This window comes from Amblyomma americanum, chromosome 5, assembly GCF_052857255.1.
Source record: "Amblyomma americanum isolate KBUSLIRL-KWMA chromosome 5, ASM5285725v1, whole genome shotgun sequence".
NCBI lineage: Eukaryota > Metazoa > Arthropoda > Arachnida > Ixodida > Ixodidae > Amblyomma > Amblyomma americanum.
In genome coordinates this window covers 58,172,968-58,197,827 of record NC_135501.1, presented here as the reverse complement: position 1 = coordinate 58,197,827, position 24,860 = coordinate 58,172,968, and the positions used below count along the sequence as shown (strand labels likewise).

General features: G+C 46.0%; 1 protein-coding gene across 1 annotated transcript; it reads left to right on the top strand.

Annotated features, from left to right (window-relative positions):
- The first annotated feature begins 1,357 nt into the window (after positions 1-1,357).
- On the top strand, positions 1,358-24,101 carry LOC144132470 (uncharacterized). Its single transcript, XM_077664904.1, has 6 exons — positions 1,358-1,595; positions 11,005-11,152; positions 14,139-14,272; positions 19,750-19,858; positions 22,373-22,501; positions 23,656-24,101. The coding sequence occupies exons 1-6, from the start codon at positions 1,505-1,507 to the stop codon at positions 23,978-23,980; spliced, it is 936 nt and encodes a 311-aa protein (XP_077521030.1). The 5' UTR covers positions 1,358-1,504; the 3' UTR covers positions 23,981-24,101.
- Positions 24,102-24,860: the final 759 nt, after the last annotated feature.

The window sequence follows — 24,860 nt, the reverse complement described above, 5'->3', positions numbered from 1 at the left end:
ACGTCGTTTCGAAGGCAGTTCCCGTCGTGGTCGCGGTTGTTATTTTGTGCGGTGTCGGTACAGCGACTGCAGCGTCTTCATGCGGCGTAGCGGGTGCAGCGTCTTCATGAGGCATGGTCGGTTGAGGATCTTCCGCGTCTAGCTCGTGAGCCACCTTACCTCCAGAGGTTGCTGTCTTTAGTTTCCCCTACGGGGGCTGGGGGAAGTTCCTCGTACCGAGGCTGCGTAGCTGCGGCGTGGCGACGCAAAGCGCGAGGTTGACGGTGATGGTGAGTGCGATAGCCGGTTCGTCGTGTACATGTCTCGACGCAGGTACTCGTCGATTTCCTGCGGACATTGGCCGAAGCGTGATTGCGGAGCTTCAACGGCAAATCCTCGAAGGGCGGTACGTCGGTACGGGCAGTAACGAAGAAAATGGCCTGCCTCACCGCAATGAAACCACAACGGGCAGTTGTCGGAAATCCTCCAGGCGTCCCGTTTCGTGGGACTTGAGCGTCGCTCATGGGCTGGGCGGGCGGGGGCAGGGAAGCAGCGTCCGGGAACAAGTTGTTCACGTCTGAGAGGACGTAGTGGTTGTCGTTGAGAATGGGGAGTGCGTACTGCAGCAGCGTAGGTCATGGCATAGAGATCTGTGGCCGTCGGGGTGCCAAGTGCCTGTTGCACTTCATCCCGTACCACATCCTTGAGAGTCGCTGCTTGCGGCTGTGAGGAGGATGTCTGTAGTAGGCGTAGCTCCTCGCGGACGATTTCACGGATCACTTCCCGCAAGTTGTCGCTGGTGGTGGTCGTCGTGTTCGTACGGATTGCACAGACAAAGGAAGGGCGGTTGTACTGCCGAGCCCGGACGTCGAGGGTCTTCTCTATCGTGCAGGCTGCTTGCATGAATTCGTCGACTGTTTACGGCGGCTGGTGGACGAGGCTACCAAAGAGTTCTTCTTTTACGCCACGCACTAAAACTGAACTTTCTTTTCCTCGGTCATCTCTGGGTCGGCGCGGCGAAAGGGTGCTCCTTCTCCACTCCTTCCCCGCACCGTGGCGGAAGTGGCCTCACGGCATCTTGCGAACAGCGCTTAATTGGGCATTTTGTTTTCTTTTCTTCGCTGCATTGTTCACGTTTCTCTCACAATCACGCACGCCCTTCCACATAAATCGAGATTGCACAATGTTTTCCTGTTCTTTGCCGGAAATATTAGTCCTTGTATCTCTATCGCCATGCCACAGAGTATTGGATTCTATGTTGTCGCTAGGTTCCAGCATGCTCGTTATGTTTGGGCTTGAAAGAAACGCAAGTGCGTAGACACGAACTGATACCGCTCGCCTACGCGGATGTGGGCGGCACCCGTAACAAGCGTGAGGTTCTGATGATTGCTTGGCTCGCTTTCAAGGCGTGCGGAAAGCTTGCGAAGAGCGTGTGGCGATCTCGTCACTCTGCTTAGAAGCTGCGGTTGCTGCTACTAAACGAGGACACTGGGAGACTGCGCACTTCTTCGGTCAGTAAACAGACATGTCTACAGACGAGCTCATCACCTTCAAGGCGTTGGTTTTCGCCGCTGCTCTGGTGCAGAGTTTCCATGTCATCATCGCTGTTGAAGCAGGTAAGTGCTTTTGAAACGACCGGCATGATTCGGCTTTGCGCTGTAGTTAGGTTCAGGAGTCGTTTGACTACAACAGCAGAGAACATTTATAGCGAAAAGAGACTCATGTCGTTAAGCTGACAAATAATAACGAATGAAGACGCGGCAAAACGATATAGCATGTGATTATTTCTTCACATTATTAAAGCATAGTTATCGGCATCAAAACAGCTGTCAGCAAATTAGCCCAAAATTTAGATGTTCGAACAAACCATCGCCACTGTATATGTGTGTACGAAAAGAATCGAATCGAGCTCTGATGACCATTTTTCTATTTTGAATAATATTTTATTTGTGAAGTGCAAACCTGTGCTAACCAAGGAATGGACCTAAGTTTTGTAAGAAACGTAGTTTTTTGGGGCAAAATCCTACTCCAAAACAGCTGCAAAACACAGCGTTTGCTATTTCTTCAAATTCGGAATACTGGATCGCAAGTTGGGAGGAAATATGTGTTTCAGGAGCACAAAAACAATTAATGTCAAATTGAAAGCCACAGTTTAAGGTTACTTGGTAACGTAGAAGTGCGTGCAACGCTGATGGTAAGGTATTTTACTAGCACTGATTAACTTACACTGGATCGTAAATGAGAGGCACGCTGGCGCGCCGAAAAAAACATGAACGATAACAGTATTCACGACATTCCATACATTCCTCTCACTGGCTTTTAGGACAGATGGAAGAGAGGAAAAAGGCAACTACGCGATTACCAAACACTCCCTATCTGAACATAACCAGTCTGATTTAGGCGGTGCTTACCTTGCACACTTCATTGTTCCGTAGTGAGATCAGTTGTGAACTATTTTACGGACTCGCGCGGAGTTATTTGCTCTGTGAATATTTTCGCGTAGTGTCAACCGTAGTCAGGAACACACCAAAAAGGACTTCCTAAAGAAACTTTGTTGTGTTGAATAACTGGCTAAATCTGCGTTGACGATAACCGCAGTTGTACTCGGCTGTCGTCGAGAAGAACGCCGGCCGCTCTTGGTGGCGCTCAATTTGATGGCGGTGAGGAACCATCAAGATAAGGCGTCAAAGCAACTGTAACAATATTGGACAAATTGAAAACAGTTGCACGTGTATGTGATTTTTCGAGATAAGTATATAGGATTTGTTTGGCATTAACTCCAGGGTGACAGTTATGGTAACTATTCTAAATAAAGCGGTCAAATTTAACACGGCCCTGGGCTACGTGCCTACATCTAGTGACAATGAGCGGATGGTCTAAAGCTTGTACGCAGACGCGGAATCTGCAATGAGTAAGGGGAAAACACATTTAACCGGATGGGTTGGTGAGCGCTTTCAATGCCAAATGAATGCCAAGGAAAGCAAGACGCAGGCAGGAGACCAGGCACGTGGTGACTATGGCTTAGGTTCTAGGATTATCACAGGGGAGGTATTATATATGCTCAAAGAACGACGTATTTTCGGATCGTGAATACGTTTTCTCTCCACACGGGAGAACTTGGAATAGACGTGGAACAGCTCAAACAGTGAGACCGCAAATGAAGTAGATTTCACACTGTGTGCGCATAATGGCGGCGTGTAGGATATGGAGGACGCGATAAAATGAGCTGTAGAAACTACGGGATGGTAAGATCTTGAATTAGTCTATACTTGCACAGGGAACGGGGGAAACAACATAGGACGAACACATTGATGAGGTAGTGGAAGGTAGGAAAGTAGAGGAACTTAGGTTCTCAATAGAGAAGATATATTCCACTTTAACCATGAATGGTGACCTTAATGTTGAAGCAATATATTCTTACGGGATTTACTCAGCAGCAGGCGCCAAAGGCCGAAGTCAGGGAGCACACAGAAACCAGGTCGCCCCAGCTCTAGCTGCAACGGCCTCGTCGTCGTCAACAGCTCCGCGACAGAACAAAGTCCTCTCCGCCTCGAGTCTGTGGACCGTAAAACTAACCCCCACACCGCACGGAAGAAGCGCGTGCCTGAGCGTCCTAAGGCGGGGAATTCGAATGATGGGGCTTAAAAAAGGCGACATGCAAAAGCTTAGTGGATGGTACAGCTGATGGAGACTGGGGTGCAGGGACGCGATTTCGTAGGTCACATTCCTCACTTTCCTCCAGAAGCGGTAAGGACCCATGCAACGAGGCAGTAGTTTCTCACACAGGACCACACGGGGGCGCAGGGAGCCAGGGCAAGACTAGGGAGCCGGGAGGGTAGTGGCGGTAACGGTGGTGATGATTTTAGTGGATTTCCTGAGTGATCTGAGAAGTGTCGAGACTGCCCTGGGCAATTTGGTGACGGCGTCAGCACGGGCAATGGCGTCACAAGCGTCGCTACTGGGCCAAGCGTCATGAAGCAGTACGATTTCGAAGGGTTGCAAAGGGTCGTGGCCAAAGACTGCATAGGTGGGAGAGTATTCGGTGGTATCATGGCGCAAGGAATGGCAGCTAAACTCACGTCTCAACCATGATGTTGGTCCGAAACATACATTGACAACATGTCCGTGAGCGTGCGGTTGAGGCGCTCAGTAAAGCCGTTCGTTTGAGGATGTCGTGAACTTGATCATCATCGCAGAAGGTCGTGAACCGCTCTATAAAGAAAGCATGCAGCGGCCTTAAGCAGCTGTCAACAAGCGTAGAGAAACAGGATGACGCCACGGGAAAGAGAGTCAGCGAAATCATAGGCACACCTGGTTGGCATAGCGTGCGTCATAACGTACTGGGTAGCGTAACCAGTTGTGACGGCAATCCACTTGTAACCGAAAACTGATATGGGAAAAGTCCCAAGCAGCTCGAGGCCAACACAGAAAAATGGGTGAGTCGGAATGTCGATAGGTTTAAGATGGCCACTCGGTTGAAGCCGGAGATTTTTCCTTCGGTGGAATTGCTCTCAAGAAGCAGCAAAACCGCGGACAGAGGGTAAAGTTCACGCCAGAAGAGCCGCCTGCGCACGTTGTCGCGCGTGCGTGACACGCCGAGGGGCCCATCATTAGAGGCATGGAAAGTGAGAGTAGCGCAAAACGGGACAAAGGGACAGAGAAAGACAGTCACAACACAGGCGCTGGAACGAGGTTGGGTCGGAATGACGAGCAAGAGGTTGGCGCCATCAAGGTGCATAGTTCGCCTGTGTAAAAATAGTGACGCAGCGCGTATCGGTTAAGAGAAAGATCGCAATGATCGCTGCAGAGGCGGTGGACTATGGGGCGCAGATATGGTCATGACACTGCTCGTCGCCGATGAGCACGAAGTACGTTACGGTTAAAACGCAATCGTCGGCTTCACGGTGTGGGAAATGGGGAGGATCAAAGGGATGGCGGGATAAAGAGCGAGCGTTTTTATGCAGTCGGCCGCACTTGTAGTGCACAGTTGACGTGTCTTCCTGCAACCTCACGGCGGAGCGGCCCAGACGGCCTGTAGGGTCTTTAAGAGAATACAGCCGACACAAGGCATGACGGTGCGCAACGGCGCAGAAGAGCCGCCCAAACAAATAAGGGCGCAATAAGGACTTTAGTATGGCAATATCCAAAGCTGCACTTCTTTGAGATGATTTCAAGACCTGCGTGGCGGAAGAAGGTAAGTATCGTATAAAGACGATGTAGATGGCGGTCTAACGTGGAGGAGAAAAGGACGACGTCTTGAACGTCGTCCGTTTGAAACCATGCAAGAGTGAGAGCCTATATGTTACGTGATAGATATCTTTACAGAATGCACAATAAAATTTGGAGGTAGGGTAGCCGCACAAGGTACCGAAAAGCTCTTTCAGAAGACAAAAGATGTGAATGAGAAATTACAAAGCAAAAAAACCTCTAGCCCCAAAAATATAGAAGTACTCGCAGCGTGGTCAGAGTTAATGAGTGCGTAAGGTAGCCGACATAACGAAGTATAAAAGACCTAGAATCGACCATGTGCTACAGAATTAACTTATTCCTAGCATGGTCAGCAGGAAACTAGGCATAGGTAAAATTCACATGTAGAGGCTAAAAACGAAGAGGACAGTGGCACTGACCACATTGATAATATAATAAGGCAGTCTGAGATCTTTAATTGATTTTACAGTATAGAAGATAATGAGAACGATAATGTCGGAGGCACGAGTGCAAAAGAATTGGGCATCCCACCGGTAACGTTCGAAAGAGAAAATTACAAAATCTTTCCAAGCAATGCACAGAGCGCAAGCAGCTGGTGTGGAGCAGTTACCACAAGATATTTGTTCGACGTCGAGAAAACCGTGGTCGAAAAACTAGCCACTCTGGACACGCACTGCATCCTGACGTATGGCGTGCCAGAATCTTGGAACAACGCCAACGCTATCTCAGGCTTAAGAAATGGGGCGTCAAGGACATTAAAATTGCTAAGAGATCAACTTAACCTCCGTTTCCTACAAGGCCTACAAGTAATCGCAAATAGAGTAAGGAAAGCACTATAGACTGCAGTCAATGGAATGGTCAGGCAGGCTTTCGGGAAGGTTATTCGACAGTATATCACATTCACACATTTGATCAATATGTAGATACCTGCGAACCGTACAAGCAACCTTTCCTTCAGGTAGAAAGCAATAAAATCGCAATCAAGAAGGTTGTCAGGCTAGGAGAAATGATTTCTCCAGTAATTTTCACCATGTGTTTACATGAGTTGTTCAGAGATCTAGACTGGCAAGTGATGAGAACAAATTTAAATGAAAAATGCCTTAGCAACATCCGATTTCCTGGCAACATTGCCTTGCTAAGTAACTCAGGGGCAGAATTGCGAAGCAATATTGAAAAGCTTGAAAAAGAAACGGTCGGTCTGCCGTCGCGATGGCTCAGTGATTACGGTGCTCGGCTACTGACCCGAAAGACGGGTATTCGATTCCGGCCATGGCAGTCACATTTCGATGGAGGCGAAATGTTAAAGGCCTTTGTACTGTGCGATATTGCACGTTAAAAGAACCCCAGGAAGTTGAATTTTCTGGAGTCCTCCAATACGGCGCCTCTCAGAGCCTGAATCGCATTGGGATATTAAAGCCCATTAAACCAAAAAAGAGCGCTGGGTCTAAAAGGGAACTTGCTGAAAACTAAAGTAATGTTGAATATCCTCGCAAGAGAAAAGAGATAAGAAGCGAAATTTTTGTAAACGTGAGGAAATGAATCAACATAGCGATGGTAGTGAAATCAGATGCCGCCCAAAGGAGTGAAATAAATAGCAGAATAAGAATGACTTGGAGTTAATTTCGCTCGCATTATCAGGGAAGAGTAGCAGTCTGCATATCCCTGAAGGGAGAATCATATAGCAGCTGTATGCAACTGAGGTAACTAAACAGAGGCTAACGAAGAGGGGGAGAACATAAGCTGAGGGCAACGCACGGAGCCATGGTAAGGAAAATGGCAAGTAATATTAGGAGTAGGGAAGAAAGCAGAGTGAGTGAAGGTATATTATTCTCGGGAATAACATTCTAGTCTAAACAAAGAAGCTTTAGGCATGGGCGGGTCATGTAATGCGAAGAAGAGATAACCGGTGGTCATTAAGTCTACCTAACTGGATTCCAAGAGAACGCAATCGTGCAAGGGCGGCCGATAGTCACGTGGGTGGATGAGATTAGGAAGCCTGCGGGGATAAAGCCGCCGCAGCAGGCTCACAAGTGTTTAATTGGAGATATATGGGATATGGGTGTAAATAAATTCATGATTATGAGAATGATAATGGTGACGCTACCACGAAGTCTTGCCTGAAAGAGAAACGTTAATGTATAGGAGATTTTGAGATTAAACATTTCTTAAGCTGATGTATTCGAAGTTTTGTGTTGGCCGTTGCAAGGATTTAGAGCAAGCGGAATTGTATGTTTCGTGCCCTGAAGTGGTCTTGAGGGTAACAGAAAGCGTCAATTTTCAGGGCTTTCCAACAAGATCTTTCGGTGGTAGCGGTCAAGCAGATCATACTGAAAATGGACCTCTGAAATGAGAAGGACATAGCGTTAAACTAAAAACTTTTTATTGGTCAAGCTTGCGGCCAAGGAAGGTGTCGGTTGCAGAGGTGACAATATATTACGTTCTCTCCCGTGCTGAGCTTAAAGGTGAGCAACTTTTAGTGAGGGCACTAAAAAAAAACACCGGAAAAATTCTTGAACATCGTACAAAGAGCTGAGCATGGTCAGTACCGATGCAGGATGGTCTAGTAGCTTTTCTCAGAGGGAACAAACGGATTAACTTCTCCCTGCAGGGGTAACCAGAGAATGTAGAAAAAATGGTGTCGCAGCAATATTCGTAATGGTGTCCAATGAGTCATTTCCAAAGCTGTCTTTAGCTTCTTGCCCGGAAAATCTTCGGTGACGCGGGCTTTTCAGTGGTTTGTTTTGCTTAATACACAAGGCGCGAAAAAGGCGCTCCAAGAGGGCCCCACTTGCAAAAGAAACAAAACACGTGCGAAGCAGTGATTAAAATCCTGAGATACAAATTTAAATGATTACAGGATGCTACGAGAACACAGTGTTTTTATAGAAACCCTGTTAAGAAACTTGTAGAAACAAGCCAAGGCATAAAGTTTGGCTGTTTGTTTGTTCAAGCTGATATAAAAGGAATAGCGCTTAAACGAGGAATAATAAAGAGAAAAGGTGTGTCCTGCCTTATTCATTTTCATCCTACTTCGTTTAAACGCTAGTCTCAATATATTAATCTTAATATATTAAAATCATTCCGGGTATAATATTCGGGCGCCTTTTTGTCAGTCTCTATGTAAAGATATTGTGAATATTGATCCTAACACGAATTTTGTCATTAACGCTGATTGTACCAGTTCATTAATTATATCGCGATGTGTGCAGAGCCTCGAAGCAGGTGCTAGAAGATGCCTCCATTTTTTATGCAATTGGTCCACTTCTAACCTGCTGAATATTAGCATATACAAGAGAAAAGCTGCCTTCTTTAGACCCCGAAGTAAGTCCGTGTCATAGCCAATGTTATCAATTGGTTCTCCATAAAATAACACACATTTCTTCTTGAGTTAAAATCCTACGTGTCGTGCTTCAGGAGAATTTTTCACGGGATTTTCACGTAGACATGGCGGCTACTAATATTTGTTGTTGTTTCAAAGTTTCTGTACTTTCTTCCACAATGCATAGCAAACTATTGTATGGTTCATTGCTTTCAATTGTTATAGTTTATTGCTTCTTAGTTTTGGCGCACAACCACTCACTGTCTCCAATAATATGAAACTTCATATAGTACAACACAAAGCAGTTCGTGTAATTAACAGCATTCCACGTGATGCAGACACAAAGCCTGTCTTTGAGGCACTGCACATTGTGCCCATTGCACAATTTCACCCTTTCCTTTTGCATAAGAGGTATAAATCCAATATTAGCTGAGGCACAGGCAGGCAGGCAGAAAATCTATTTATTCAAGCGAGTTCCTTTCCCCAAAAAGCAATTTTCAATTTTTCAAGCGAATTTTAGACACTGCTGTTACCCTGAGCCACTGCGTGATCCCGCATTGCATCACAATATGCTGTTCTCTTCAAATGCATATTTTATGTTTATTTACCGTATTTATACTTTGCGAATGTATATTGGTAAATAAGATAACATTTTTCTGTAACAAATATGTCGATATGCATATTAGGTGCTGTAGTGCTGTGGCGTTGTGTAATTTTAGGTCTTGTACTCAATGAAGTTGCTGTACGGGGCGGGGACCCTACGTCAAGCCTATACCTAGGCTCCCATCCCTGACATCTCTGATATGGAATAAACCTTTTTGATTTTTGATTGATTGATTGATGGATTGATTGATTAATTGATTGATTGATTTATTGATTGATTGATTGATTGATTGATTGATTGATTGATTGATTGATTGATTGATTGAATGATTGATTGAACACTTCGTAGCAGAACTCCACAACGTATGTGAAGTGCTTCTCCATTTTGTGTGGTGAGCTACAGCAGCCGTTTTTCAAGTGGGATTTTCTCTACCTGTGCAACTTGTCTTGCCACTTTTATGACGCGGCTGAGGAAAGAATGCAATTTATGAATGCAAAATTTTATTTTGTGCAGTTTTGTGTCAAATGCTGAAGAACCGGTCCCTAATTACGGCAAGGTTTGAAATCAATTCAGAAAGCCTTCTGCGTTGAAACAGAGACGTGCTTAATAACTCTGAGCCGATAATTCCTTACTCTTCTTGCTAAAACGTTTGCGAACGCAGGTCACATGTGTGCGCCCTTATTTTTTTTATTTATTTATTTATTGATTTATTTATTTATTTATTTTATAACAGGCCAAATGTCCCACGGACCTGCATTACGTGTGTGATGCGCTGAGCGTTCGAATGCTGATTCCCTGGATGGCGGCCTTAAATTGATGAGGATCGAAGTGGTTTATATCTAGAGGATAGGGTTTATGGAGGTTCGTGAACTCGCACTGTTGTTTAAACGTTTAAACTGTTTGTGTTCCGAGTCAGTTCTAAATTTTTGATCCATGACTTCTGAATGCTGGTATGAAGCATGTGTTTGTTTGACCTCAGGAACAGAGCTAAGATGTTAAGGAAAGTGGTCTCTGCAGCGAACTGAATGAGTTCAAATATACCGTTGTGGCCGACGTAATAATGCGCCCATCTTTGGTGATCCTGGCGGTTCCGCTATGACACATTTTTTTTTCTTTAATTGGTGCCTTCGGAATGAAAAGAAACTGCATTTGCGTGCTTTTATGAAATAAAGTTTAGAAGAGTCAGTTGACTATGTCTTGTGCAGCCGGATTGAAGCGATAAAGTGCCGTTTAATAATGAAAACAATATCTGTCTGGTACAGCTCGCACAGAGCGTTTTTTTGATGTTGTTTCTTGAACGGCCGAAGCCAGTACGAATTTGATAATGCCGGAATCACGAACGCTATTTCGTTTTTTTCCTTACGGATGAATTAGAATATGAAGTGAATATTGCCTGAACCGAAAAATATATTCACCACGCGGGTAATTTTAGTCCTTATGAAATCGTTATACCCTGGCACGGAATGAAGAGGGAGCCGTGCTCTCAAAGAGTATTTTCCTTTTCGGCAAGGGGTAGTAGGTATTAGCGTATGTTGTTGCTCCAGTAGAATCAGCTGAGTAAAATCAGTATCAGTATGCCAATAGGTAAAATATGTAAAGCAGTTTTTTTTTTACGAAAAAGTTAAGTGTTTAAAATAAAATTACCCATTATGGCTGGATGAATACGAAAATTATATGTATCTTGTGAAAACACTGGGCAAACTTGCCCGCGAAACGCCACAATTTCGGAATAGAAGTTCCGTTTTGTGATGCGTGATAAGATGTTCTCAAGCAAACAAATTACCTGTCGCTCCTCCATCCCTCAGACAGGATATACACGAACAAACGCTATGCATACCTGATAATATTTACTGGGAACCGTCGCGTACACCTATAATAATTTTTTTTCTTCCAGGCACCCCAGACACTCCGGAACTGACAGAATGCACCCAAAAGGAAATTACCCGCTGCTACACTGAGTACGTCGAAATTTTCTACAGCTACGCGCCTCAGCATGGCAGTGAGAACACATTGAGCGAAGACGCGTACACCAAGGTCTGCAGGTAAGCTCCTTCATTTCACTTTTGCCTCGGATGGAGGCTGTGCGCGGGAACTGTGTAAAAAATGTCATCTCTCTTTCCATACCTAAAAATGAGCCTCCCAAGTCAAGGAAACGATTGCAAAAGAGGTGTTGCATGCATGAGCCGTCACACCCATTTTAATGGGTGAGTAATCGAATGTTTCTTAGAAAAGGTGAAAAAAAGAAAGATTTTTATGTGAAAGAACGAATCTGTTGGGCATTTTCATTTCAGAAAAAGAAAACTGGTGAGATGAGTGGAATATGAGGCCCGGTGAAGCTTTTTTGCAGTAGGAATTTCTTTCAATGAAATGTGCAACAGTTAAATCGCGTTTACTTAAAATGAAAGCACTGATGGGTGACTTGCTTGAGAATCGAAAAATTTTTGAAATAGTTGCCGTCGACGACTATCAGCTATGTGCGCGTCGTAGTAGAAGATTGACGGCGGCGGTGGATTTGCCTGCTATTACCCCTTTCTGGCGACGCCGATAATTTCGACTGAAAAGAAATATTTTTCCGCCTAACTTGCATATGCAGGCCCCATGAAAGCCATTTTGTTATTTTTTAAGCGCAAAACACCAACGAATGAAGTTTTCTAGGCATGCACAAAATTTCGCGCTGTGCCTGACTAGGCACAAACTGTGATGTAGAAATGCCAGAAATTCTCAGCTGAATGCACTGAGAATCACTGAATCGATTCCGGCTTCCAATGTGCGCATGATGACACAAATTCAAAAATAAATAATATGGGAGGATCTTTTAAGGCGATTACCTTACATGGCAGATCGTTTTCCGTCCATCCGCAGAAAGTGTCCCGCTTTAGCTGTCAATCAATTGACGTCATCAGTGCCGTGAATAAAAAAAACAAGGGTCGAGGCTGGGAATCGCACCAGGGTCTTTGGCTTTCGATACGGGGACGCTTCCATGCACTGCGCCACGACGGCTTTTTACTGAGACAGCAAGGCGTTCACCTTGATGCACGAGAGGCGACTTAAGTGCTCTCCTAGATTTTTTTGTATGAAAATGGCGGAAGATTTGCTTCCATGTTCACTGTGTGGACAAATATTACTTAATGCCTATTTGCCTATTCGTTTATAATGAAAGATTCTGTGCCTGTTCACTTGCTGTTTATATTATTTACGGAACCTTGGTCTCGCTCAAAACAACACCCTTGAACGGCGCCATTAATATTATGACTGTTGCACTAGGTGGCGGAAAGCTTTTCGCGTCTTGTTAACCCTTTCCGGTGCGTTGCCAGTCTTGTGTAAATAGCAAACTCGCGCTGTTTTGTCCGGAATGCGCCTCTTTTTGTTGCGAAATAAAAGATGCTAAATTTTTCTCAGAGAAAACATCACTAGTAGTTGCAGCACACTCTTCGAAAAATTTGATAACTAGCTACGTACACAGGGCTGTTACGTGCCGCCTGCAATGAGTAATTGTAAGTGTAACCTGTAAAAGTTAGTTGGAAGTTTGCTCCCGTGGCGTCGTTTTGGTTTGGTTTGGTTTATAGGGTTTAACGTCCCAAAGGGACTCAGGCTATGAGGGACGCCGTAGTGAAGGGCTCCGGAAATTTCGACCAACTGGGGTTCTTTAACGTGCACTGACGTCGCACCGTACACGGGCCTCTAGAATTTCTCCTCCATCGAAATTCGACCGCCTCGGCCGGGATCGAACCCGTGTCTTTCGGGATAGCAGCCGATCGCCGTAACCACTCAGCCACCGCGGCGGCTCGTAGCGTCGTTTTCGTTCCTATGTTTCCTCTCCTTGTCTTATTTGCGCAGTCCTACTTTATTTTTACATGAGCCAACTACTCCGCATTAAGACTTTATGAAGAATAGTGTTTCGTGACCTTAGAGAAAAACCAAAATCTCAGCGCCTCCAGCTCACGGTTGTAATGTGAGGTACGGCAAATATTATAGAATCGACATGTTGACAGATTTATTAATTTATTGTACTGCAATCCCCCAAAAATATTTGCTCAGCGCTGACATGCAGAAACGAAAATAAAAATAAAACAGTCTGCAAACGAAACAAAGGCCACAATTGATTATTATGTTAATAAAACAAAGCAGTAATCAAGAAAAAACAGTTTTGAAGTCAGTAAAACAAAACTGTGGTCATGGGGATTAAAAAAGAACTGATCAAATCTTGAGCAAGCAAATAAATGCTAATCACTACGAGCATGAACCTGATAATTTTAAAACATTCAGGACAACGCGGGAGACAGGAGCGAAGCGTCATTCTTACCCCTTGAGCTCCAAGCATGAACACAGGGACCCGGTCGAAAACTCGGTTACCTAGCGACATAGCCTCATCATCGCCCCACTGCGTTTGTAGTTGTCAGCACGACGAGGGAGGTCACGCTCGTTCCGAACAGCCACCGCTGTAAGGGTGGTTTATGGCGGTTCGTGTTCCACAAAGAAACTAGTGCATAGCAAAGGTAGTCAAGAACGCCGCGCCAAGGCCGTACATGGCAAGGATTGAGGACCAGAATAGCCATCACTTGCTGCCGAATTAGCGCACACAGCACGCTCATGAGTTCACGTCGCTCAGCGGCGTATGTGTTACGTGTCCCATTCTGTGACACCCGGGAAGGACGGCGTGCAACATATGTCGCCCATGGTGTGTTACGCGCAATATACGTAGCTGTCCGTACAGAAAGAACCTTCCCGCGTTTCTGGTCTCGAACGGCGAACATTTGTTTTGAATTCAGGTTATTAGAAGAATAATACCTGTTTCTATTGCGTGACAGTTGTAATATGACAACGCACAGTTGAAACGCGCGGTTTGAGCGGACTTGGTGCGGTAGTGATGCCCTTAATGCATTATTGGAGGCGTCAAGAAAGGAGAGATAACCACAGGGCTCCTTTGTTTTTCACTTCATCGCACAATGTGTGATGATAGTTATGCTGTTGACCTTGGGGCACTTCAGTAGTGCACGATGCTTTAGCTGTATTTTTGTTTGATTACAGTGCCTTTAACGAGACGTCTTCATGCTACGCTGGTTTCGACCGCTGTCCCGACTCTGTGAAAGCCAACTTCACTCGAAGAGAGGAAGGTTACAGAGCGCTTCGCGCTTTGGCCTGTGATAAAGAAGCGTACAAAGGTGAGCCATCAGGCGCCATTGCAGCATTTATTACCTTGTTCGCTCCAAGCACGAACACTGGGCCTGGTCGGCAACCGGGCTACACAGCAACATTGCTTCATCGTCGGGCCCCGACCCATGAATAGGTCCCAAACTCTCTGTGAGGTAGTCCCACCTAAATACACATTTTATGTGATTTGTATGCATTGTAATTTTAATTAATAGCTTCCATTACAATTTTATTATACGCTCTTCCGCCGTCTGATAAACCGCAGCCTCTGAAGTTATCTGCTGAGATCCCTGTAGCTGCAACCTTTCCTCGCCCTTTCTACTGGCTACTTCGCCGTCCGAAGCGCACTCCATTCTAGATGCCGTAATGGTTCTAACCTATCCCGTGCCTATTTTTTCGGCGCTGTATTCGCTACAATAGCACTTCGCTGCAAGTTGCGCAGTACGGCGGTTGATGCATGTGCTGCGCGGACGGCGAATCGGCACCAATTACGCAGGTAGCGATATGCACCACCCATAAGGTATGAGTGTGGCTACCGAAGTTGATGGCATAAAACCAGAGCAGAAGGGTAAATACCGAAAGTTAGCAGTTAACTCGAAAGGCGGAGCCTAAATTCAATACATAATGGCTTTCAGAAACTCAATTTGAAAAGGGCACTTTTTAAAGGTTCCAACACTGGTAAAAGTTCAAGTAAGAATACTGAGCCATACGGTTTCAAAAGTTTGTGGCACCCATGTCCGACGAGTCAGCCACCTGTTCGGGTGTTCGGGCATCCCTTAAAATTTTGCTCGTGAATAAGCTTTGTGCTCACAAAACCGGGATTTCTAGATATGTGTCTAGCAATAGACGCAGGCATTCATGCACGGGGTAATTTTTATTAACAAACATTAAATGACGCCCGTTCTTAAAAATGGTTGGGAAATTTGAGCATCTGCTGCTTGCGTGCTTCCATGCATGCATGCGCCGAGCAATTTGCGCCCTGCTTGCGAACTCGGAGGTCTCATTAACATCAGTGTGCTGAGCGGTCGAAAGGAACAGTCCATGGGGTTCACAATTTAGCTCATAATAAGATTCACTTTACGAGAAATTCAGAATGTTGTTTCATGAATTCGGTAATATCTCAGGGGTTTTACTCTGTAAGATACACAGAAGGCGAAAATACCGGTATTACGATGGGATCTCGTTCCAACACCATATCCTCATAAGCCTCTTGCTCAAGGCACTTCCTTTCGCAAACAATATTTAAAAATCGTGAAAAGATGTTTGGCTGCCACTGCATTAAGTATCCCGCTGATCCATGCTAATCCTGAGTAACTGCCTACGTTATGTACTCCTTTAAAAAAAGTGCGTTTCTTCTGTGCACTGACTACTGTTGGCACGCTATCCATCCTTAACACACCCCTCATGTAATTCCCCCTTGCAGGCATTTTAAATACGCTAAATTAAGAAATAAATTGCAACGAGTAGCGTCAGAGCCATTACTAAAGACCAAGTCCGCGGCCGTGAATCCAGCTCTCACATGCGCGCACACATGGCTGTGCCGGGCGCTATAGGGCGATCTGCCGGCGGCTGTGCTACGGGCTGTATCGTGTCATCACGACAGTACCAAGATTTTCTGCACATAAAGAGGTGCGAAATGAACAACCTATTGCAGAAAAATGTTTCATATCTGTCTAACGGGAAAATTTCTATATTTGTGAGCACTGTGACCTCATAAAAGATTCGCAGGAAGAAGATTGTTGCCCCAGTAGTACGTATTCTCTCAGCGGAGTAATGGACGGCTATGAAGTGGCATTACTGCAGTGGCTGTCATTGCGGTCATCAGGAATTTGCATGAGAGGGCAGCAGCAGCTTTCTGTTTCGAGTCAGCATGCTAGCTCTATGCAATCATGTAGCTCGAAGTACCGGCGCTTGTTTTCAACCTGCCATGGTCTGACTGCCGATCGCATGGTCCCGGCGCTGAATCTCCTCCACGTCAGCGGCATTTCATTGCGAGCGTAAAGCAAAACAGCCCTCCTGTCATCTGGGATGTCGGTTTACTGCAGCCGTCAAGCCGCTAACACGAACGCTCCACTGCGCGTCCTGCGCTCATATATATTACAGCCCCTGTGCGATGGGCGCTGAGTGCGAGACCATGCTGCATGGTGTGTTTGAGCGGTTGGAAACAGCTTGTGCCCTGCTTTCACCCTAATATTGTCTTAGACCCAGCAGCCGAAGCCCAGTGGCGCTAATGGCAGTTGAAGACACGTGCTCGAGCGTTCATGTTAGGCGTGCTGATGATGGCACGTGCCACAAGTGGCCTAAATTAGTCCGGAGCCAACAAGGACACGCACCAATCTGCTGCAAGCTGACGGCGAACGTTCGCTCGCTAGCCAAAACATTCCTCACTCCAGAACGTAACTCGCTGAAACCATCTAAAACTACCTTATTTCTCAAGGGCGGCATCATGTGAACTACCTTTTGTTAGGCGTATGGGGAACCGGCGCTGCCAAAGTGCACTGCAATCGTTCCATTCGGTGACTCAAAACTGCTTTTTTAAAAGCGTCTTTATTTCTGCATAAAATAGGCCTAGCCTTGCGGCAGAAATGAGGGGCTTAATGGGGGTGGAGGTGGGGGAGGGGGAGGAGGGCCGGTCTCCACTTCTTCTTCGAAATGGGGTGGTCCTGTGGTCGGCTCTGCGAAGAAACGGCCAGGCCCTTCTTCTTCCTTGAAGTATAGGAGAAAAGCCCGCCAGAGCCGGAGTGCGTCCGATGATCCGATGTGTAATGGTGGATCGACCCATTCCTGCAAGGTGCCAGGTCGGTGCCCACCCAGGGACTGAAGTGCTCGCTCCCGCACCACGTCAAAAGCAGGGCAGCGCCGCAAAAGGTGTTCGTCCGTGGCTCTGGCCGGGCATGCCGGGCATTGAGGGGTCGGGTATGAAAACTGCTTTTGTCAGTCGCTTGGGCCGCTGCAAACGCGAGAACACATTCTGCGCGAATTGATACCCACGTTTGGCTGACAGCATTCATTGCCTAGCTTCTCTCGGCGTAGCCCAGATAGCTGACGCACGGCACGTGCGCCTTCGACAGAGCGCGGAGGCTCACGCCAATAAAAGCGCCCGAAGGTGGCGCTGAAAAGTATTAATAGAGGACATAAGCGGTGCGTACGACAACGTGAACAGGGCACTCCTGTGGAACATATTGAAAGGTGACGGTGTCGTTCACGAGGTAATTAATTTTCTACAGAAAATATATCGAGAAAATGGAGTTGAAATAACGGGGGAAGGAATTAAGAGTACAACAACTGTCCAGGTACACAACGGATTAAGGCAAGGTTGTCCTCTATCACCGCTGCTGTTCATGTTTTATATGATAAGTATGGAAAGAAGGCTACAAGGAAGCAATCTAGGTTATGATCTGTCGTACACATTAGGCGGAAAGGTTGTTGAGCAACGACTACCGGGTTTAATGTATGCGGACGATATTGTACTGTTAGCAGATAGCCAGGAAGATTTGCAAACTTTGGCGAATTGCTGTGGAGACGAAGGAGACAGTCTAGGTTTCAGTTTTTGCACAACTAAATCAGGTGTGATGGTTTTCAACGGTACAACTGATCAGGAGCTTACAATACAAGGTCATGAAATAGCCCGAGTGGCCGAATACAAAAATATCGAGGTATGGGTAAACAAAGGGCATATGTACACGAAAAAGCACGAACAGTCTCTCATAGCAAAAGGGCGAAGAGATGCCGGGATAATGAAACATAGGGCATTTTGGAGGTACAACAGGTATGAAGTCCTCAGATGTATTTGGGAAGAAATAATGGTGCCGGGTTTACTTTAGGGAATGCGGTTGTATGCTTAAGGGCTGAAGTTAAGTCGCGATTAGAAGTAAATCAGAGAACTGTTGGAAGATTACCACTAGGTGCCCACGGGAAAACCACAAACGAGGCAGTACAGGGGGATATGGGCTGGGCAACGTTCGAAGCACGGAAAGCTCAGAGTAATAAAGTATAATACGAAGAACGCCTGAGGAAACTAGATGATTACAGGTGGGCAGCTAAGGTATTTAAATACGTGTACAGAAAGAGCGTTGACACATAGCGGCGGAAACGCACTAGAAAGCTGGCCAGTAAGTTTGCCAGAGGCAAGGAAGGAGAAAGAAAGAGCATTAAACGACTGGTTAAAAACGCCGAAGGTAAAAATTGGATAGATGCAATGAAGAAGAAGCATGGTGTAGAACTATATCGATGCTGGAAAAGGCAGATCAGGACGGAAACGTTTTATGATAACTCAAGAGGCAGTGCCCTCCTCTTTGAAGCTAGGTCAGGGTGTCTTAGAACGCGCAGCTACAAAAAGAAATTCAACGAAGAAGATGACACATGTGCTGTGTGCGGTAAATCTGTAAAAACAACAGAGCACCTCATTCTAAAATGTGATGGTATCCATCCCGATGTCGATGCAGGCACAGTCACTCTTCCTGAGGCCTTAGGATTTAGAGATAACAATAGTCATGTAAATAAATCTGCGGTGAAAATTAGCAAAAAGCGATTGGAGGATTGGTGGTACAAAAGCAGAGAGGTGACATCAGATTTAAAGTGTAGGAAGACGTTTTTTTTAAAGGAAATGGCGAATTGTATTAACAACTTACAGCAGAGTAAACAAAATAAATGAAAAAAAACTGAGAATAGTGGCAACAACCACTGCCCCGTTTCAAAGGGGACGCTCCTACCATCCATCCATCCATCCATCCATCCATCCATCCATCCATCCATCCATCCATCCATCCATCCATCCATCCATCCATCCATCCATCCATCCATCCATCCATCCATCCATCCACCCACGCACCCATCCAGTACTACCCAAAACTGCTTGCTCTTCTCGCTAGGCAGTGCGTTATGGCGCTGCATACTGCACCACAAACTTCAGCGCAAGTTGCCCACAGGAAGCGGGAGTGACTCTAACAAGGTGATGCCAGGAACTGGCAAACATTAATACCCTTGTTCGCAAGGCATCTGTGCGCCTGTGCGCCTCATCTCCACTCCCTCTCCACGACCGCACTGGTTGAAAACGAGTATCCGCCTTGTGCCGCGCATGTGCAGTTTCTTCTGGAGATAGGCTCAAGCGGCAGATGAGAGCGCAAACTTGCCGCTAATGCATAGTTGCTTACTCACCAAAGTGTATCACGGCTACAGCTTTAACGCGCAGTTGTTTCCAACGATCTTTGAGTGTAGCATTAATTTCGCGCACTCACGATAAGGCCTTTGGGCAAGTCTGTAAAACAAAAATTAAAATGAAATTTCATCACAGAAAGCATGTCAGCATTGGTGTTAGAGCTTTCTGCATGGCTGCATTCGCATCGCCACGTTTGGCGCTGTGGTCCTACAGGACTTGCGAAAACTGCCTGTCTTATGTTACAAAACAATCTTTCTCGCAGGATACACGGTGTCCTTGTATCATGAAAAATAAGCCCCGAAACTAATTTTATTACAATCTCGTTTGCAGGCGTGACAACAGTAAGGTTATGTCCGGACCCACGTAAAATGCGCGAATGTATGGAAGAAGAACATGGTGAATTTGAGTTTGACAGAGACTACGAGAAACTTTTCTGCAGGTAAGTGCCGCAGCAAACTTCACGAAAAAAATTTTGAGGAGCCATTTCTTCAGTGATTTGTTTATTTTTTTGCAGCGAAATCTTCACTACGCTAGGTAGACCTCATTTCGCCGTGCGTTGCCCTTTAACCTCCAAGTGAGCCTAATGACGTGCGGCTGTAGACCTTATCATATGTGATCCACCGCTGTGTCGCACCACTTCAACTATGACTTTTCTATTCGCCGGTAGAGGGCGGTAGAATAGGCCGCAGCGTTCACTGCGTGTCAACCTCTCGCGATCAACCATTACTTTAACTGTCACCTGCCAGGGTAGCGGACTGGGCACGCAACCTATCCAGTGTGCGGAACGCAGTCAACCTTACCGACGCTAAGCCGCGTCTGCTTGCCCGATGAAGCGCAGCTTTCGCGCGCTATCCAGGTTCAGCATGGAGTTAAACCACAACTATTTTTTTTTAGTGTGGCGTATGCAGACTAATCTTCAGAGTTTAAAGCTGCGGTGTGCATAAGAGGATCATTATCCAAAGTCAAAAGGCGGATAATGGGATTTGTTTAATTACTCGGGTAATTTTTATGAATCTACATTATCATTCGGCACAAAGCCGCTGGACGTTTGATGATGAGGCTGAAAATGAAAGCAGATTGACAAAAATAACGCAAGAAAGATCTCCCTAAAATTAGAATTAAGGTTAAGAGAGTCGATAACAGATGCAAGGCTCAATGAGCTATTAAAACTAATATAATAAAACGCCATTCATTATAAGCGGCAACATCATAGATAAGTGTGCGGACAACGGTGGTCACAGTGTCTTAAAACTAAAAGTCGAAGTGTTCGGAGACAGTTCACATCACATAACACAAAAAAGCCGTAAAATATGCGATCAGTTGCGTTGCTAGTACAATTTTTGTTTGGTCGTAATTCTGCAACTTTTTTGCTTTCGTGTTCTCATTGCTTGTACATACCACGTGATATTTATGTCACCATTGTGTCTGCTCTGATGCTCGAGCAGATTAAACTGCTATCAGCCATTGCTACAGCTTGGCCAATCCTTTTCGTGTACAGCATAGAGCGCCCGCCATCGGCTGTTTCACACATCTCGGACGCACGCAAACGCAGAAATGGCACTCACACGAGCATGGGACCGTAACAGCTTGTAGGCAGAATATATTAGACATGATACTGTTGCCAGAGCAGCGAGGAGGCATAGTGTGTGTCATAATCATAATTATAGCGGATCAGACTCACGCGCAGCGCTCCCACAAACACGAGCTGATGCGCCACTTTATTAAAATCAAGCAACGGCGCAACAGTGACACCGGTCCGACGAGTACAACAATACAGCGGTGATACGGAGAACACCACCTGCCCTCCCGTTAGGCCAAGGCTAAGCTATACAAATAAGCCCCTTACGCACGCATTTGAACAATATACAGCGCGTACCATCAGCGCAGCTCGAAGTAAAGAAGCCTATGCCAGCATCACATCAACGTGTTTTACTGACGGGGATCTGTGTGGAGCAGCAGTTCATGCACATACCGTGTCTGCTTAGATGCTTGACCCCGTTAGACTGTTGCTGTAGGGATTGGACGGGACACTCAAAATTTTTTTTAATAGTACCGCATTTTCCTTCTCATCTCCTCTCAGCAGTCATCACTTTTGTGGTATCGCGCGCATCCGCCATTACATGATCATATTTAGGTACGTACGCACATCTTAGAGGGCAGCCCAGACACTTTGTAAAGGCATCGCTCCTACCGAACACCTTAGAGAAGCTGGTGGTACCCGTTATCATAAAACTGTGCTGCGGTAGCCATGTACCAGCCGTGCCCGGCAGCGTGAAGAAGTTGAGGGCGGTGTTGTGAAAATTTTTCTACTGTTTCGAAAGAAGAGTGTGAATTGTTAAGGAATGGTTCAGTAATGTCGCAGCGGCGGAACGGGGCAGCAAGAATGGACAATTTCGCGAAAACGTAGCCATGTGCCAACAGCGCTAGCACAAATTTCCCTCTTTATCAGCTTGCTCTTTCTTTATCTAGCATGGTCGTTGCTATCATGCACATGTACGTGCCCATGCACTCATAGGCGCATTCTTTTCTTCTGACTGCGATCAAGATTAAGACCCCAGTGCGCGTGAATCACAGCCCTGCACGCGGTTCCATGGGGGTCGTGAGGGCCACAGATGCCTTTATTGGCCTTCAAACTTTCGAGTTTAATGAATAGTTACTGTTAACTGAGTGCGGTATCCTAGATTTTGGAATAATGACTTCCTCTTGTTGCACAGCATGACGGTTTTGCATTAGGTGCCAGCGGGACTTTGGAAAACTACAGTGAATAAAATTATTTCGAAAGACCTGTGGTGTTATTTAGGCTCTGGATAGTTTCTTTTGGAAATTAATCGGAAAGTAAAGATTTTTGCAAACTTATGACAGAGCTGATAGCTTCTCTTCTAAATCGTAGTTGTTACACCGCAAGTTTTGTGTCCTTCCTCGAGAAAAACTGCCATGCTTGTTTTCGTTTCAGATACGGCCCAACCCAAAAGATGTGCTTCGAAAAGACACTGAATTCGTCTTGTCCTCTGTCTGTCGAGTCGAGACAAACAGCCATTACCAAAATTATGGCCGCTGCAGAGTTGATACACGACTGCGAAAGGTATTAACTATGATCATGGGTTTCTAGAGCACGAAGCTACTGAGCCAGATTTCTCGTGTTCGAACCGGCCGCGGAAGCTGCATTTCGATGGAGGCGAAAAGGAAAGGTGCCCATGTGCTGTGTGATGTCCGTGCAAATTAAAATCCTCAGGTGGTCAACATTATTCCGGAGACCTCCACTACGGCACCTTTTCATCGCTTTGTTCTTTTCGATCCCAGCCGCGGCGGCCGAATTTCGATCGAAGCGAAATTCTAGAGGCCCGTCTACTGTGCGATGTCAATGCACGCAAAAGAACCCCAGGTGGTCGAAACTTACGGAGCCCTTCATTACGGCGTCCCTCATAGCCTGAGTTGCTTTGGGACGTTAAGCCCCCATAAACCATAAAACTTTCCTTCCAACCTCGGCGCGGTTCAGGCGTCTAGCGAGGTCTCAGGCGTTACTGATCCATTTTCTTTCCATAAAAACCAATTTACATTTTTCTATTCAGGGTTTTTGCAAGCGCTGTATGAGCTACATGTCTATCTCCTTAGGCTTGGGGCAAAATAACTTAACATATTTTGGGTGGTATTGCCAGTATATTTGAGCTAGAGATTGAAATTTGCTTTAGGTGTAGAATAGAGAACGATCAAAGTAGAGGTGATTCTTATATTTAAGTGATGTTTTGACCAAAAAAAATGGCTGGCTGTTTAACATTGCTAAGCACGAAATGTTATGTGAAAGCATGGTTTTTGAAAACGCAAACTTTTACTACTCCGCTCCGTAGCTTCTTTGCCGTGTGCGCGACTTTGACCTTAAACCGAGGAGAAACCGTGTGACAGCTATGACGTCAATCCACTGCCGCCCCCGAAACCGAGCGCACGCATCTCAAATGGAGACACTGACTTTTAAGACTAAAATTTCCGTTATTATTTATCTCATTTGCATCCATCGTGATTCATGACTGCTCAAGGACGCAGCTGGGTGATATTTGCTTTCACGCGATTCAATGGCGCATTGGCTCAATCTGTGTGATGCTGTGGACCCACAATCGTACCCCCTCCTCCTCGTCTTCAGATAAGTTATTGATTTTTTAATATGAGAGCCATCGCACACGAAACCAATACGAACGTAATCGAAGGAACGTAATCACTTGCACTTTAACGCGTGTTTTGCAGGATGTATCAGCGAGCGCCCAAGGTTCACCGCAGCAATATCACCGCCGGTGATCCTGCAGCCCTTGAGAAACTTGGTGCCGAGGTAGCCGAGATGCAAAACCTTCAGCGGAAGGCACTTCAGACACTTTACACTCTCTTAGAGAAGGTGGAGAGTATGGACAGGGCGGGCAAACGTGAGCGCATAGAAGACGCCAAGATTGTCCACCAGCAAATGAAGTCCATCGAAGCTCTTGAAGGAGTTGTACAGGGACTGCAGAAAGACATTGCTCAGCGATGCAAGTCTGATTCCGAGTCTCCTGACGAGAAATCACGTGGGCTGTTTTGAAGCCTCTGTCTGATGTAACTAGTAGACGCGCACAGGCAATGTCCTTTCAACCAACTACTCGAAAATAGCATAATTCACTAATAAAATGGGCTCTCTGAAGTCCTTTTTGTGTTCCACCATACTTTTCTCGTAATCAATTTGGTGTAGTTGTGAGCACAAGTAGAGGTAGGAGGGGAAACAAGCATTTTTATTGAACCAATCTTGGGTGGTCGGTCTTCCTCTTGCGGGAGTCTTCTGAACGCTGTGGCACCTCCGGTTCGAAGGAAGTGTAATGATGGCATGTTTGGAAGGGGCATGCCTCAGAGTCTGGGTTTACCCGGCTTGTCTGCGCGCTCATGTGCGAAGGACATGCTCACTCCTGGAAGACTGACAGCCATGACTCAGCTCAAGGCCGGCCAGAAAGAGGAAGTTCATTCTTTTATTTTTTGGTTTCTGTTATTTTCACGAGAGGGTAGCGAGGCGAGTGAAGCGCCGCGAAGCTTCGAGGGAGGCTCCCTTTCTCACTATCACGCGTTCAGTCAGCCGGAACGCGGGGAGCTCTGCTGACGGCTGGTGCGAGCAAGGAGCGCTAGGCTCAGTGGTGGGGACGTGGTTGCGAGGCTTCAACTGGAAGGTGGTCGGCTAGACAGGATGCAGATCTTTGCTTTTTCCGGCACCTCTATACCTACTGTAAATAACTTGGAGAAAGCCTTGATTCTGCCTTCGTCGAAAATCTCCAGTCTTCTTTTATCAAGCCAGTGCACAAGGGCTCCGAAAACGTCAACAGAAGGGACTTCACTGCAACAGTTCGATAAAAGCAGTGTATAACATATCACTGGCGGAAACAAGGAAGACCAAATTCTTTCATCTTTCAATAGCAGTGGCTTGATGTACGACACAG

Excerpts from the sequence above, each read along its gene's own strand:
- LOC144132470 (XM_077664904.1), top strand. The coding sequence starts at position 1,505 with ATGTCTACAGACGAGCTCATCACCTTCAAGGCGTTGGTTTTCGCCGCT. Across the intron at positions 1,596-11,004 it reads CATCATCGCTGTTGAAGCAG|GCACCCCAGACACTCCGGAA; the intron begins GTAAGTGCTTTT and ends TTTTTCTTCCAG. Across the intron at positions 22,502-23,655 it reads TTGATACACGACTGCGAAAG|GATGTATCAGCGAGCGCCCA; the intron begins GTATTAACTATG and ends CGTGTTTTGCAG.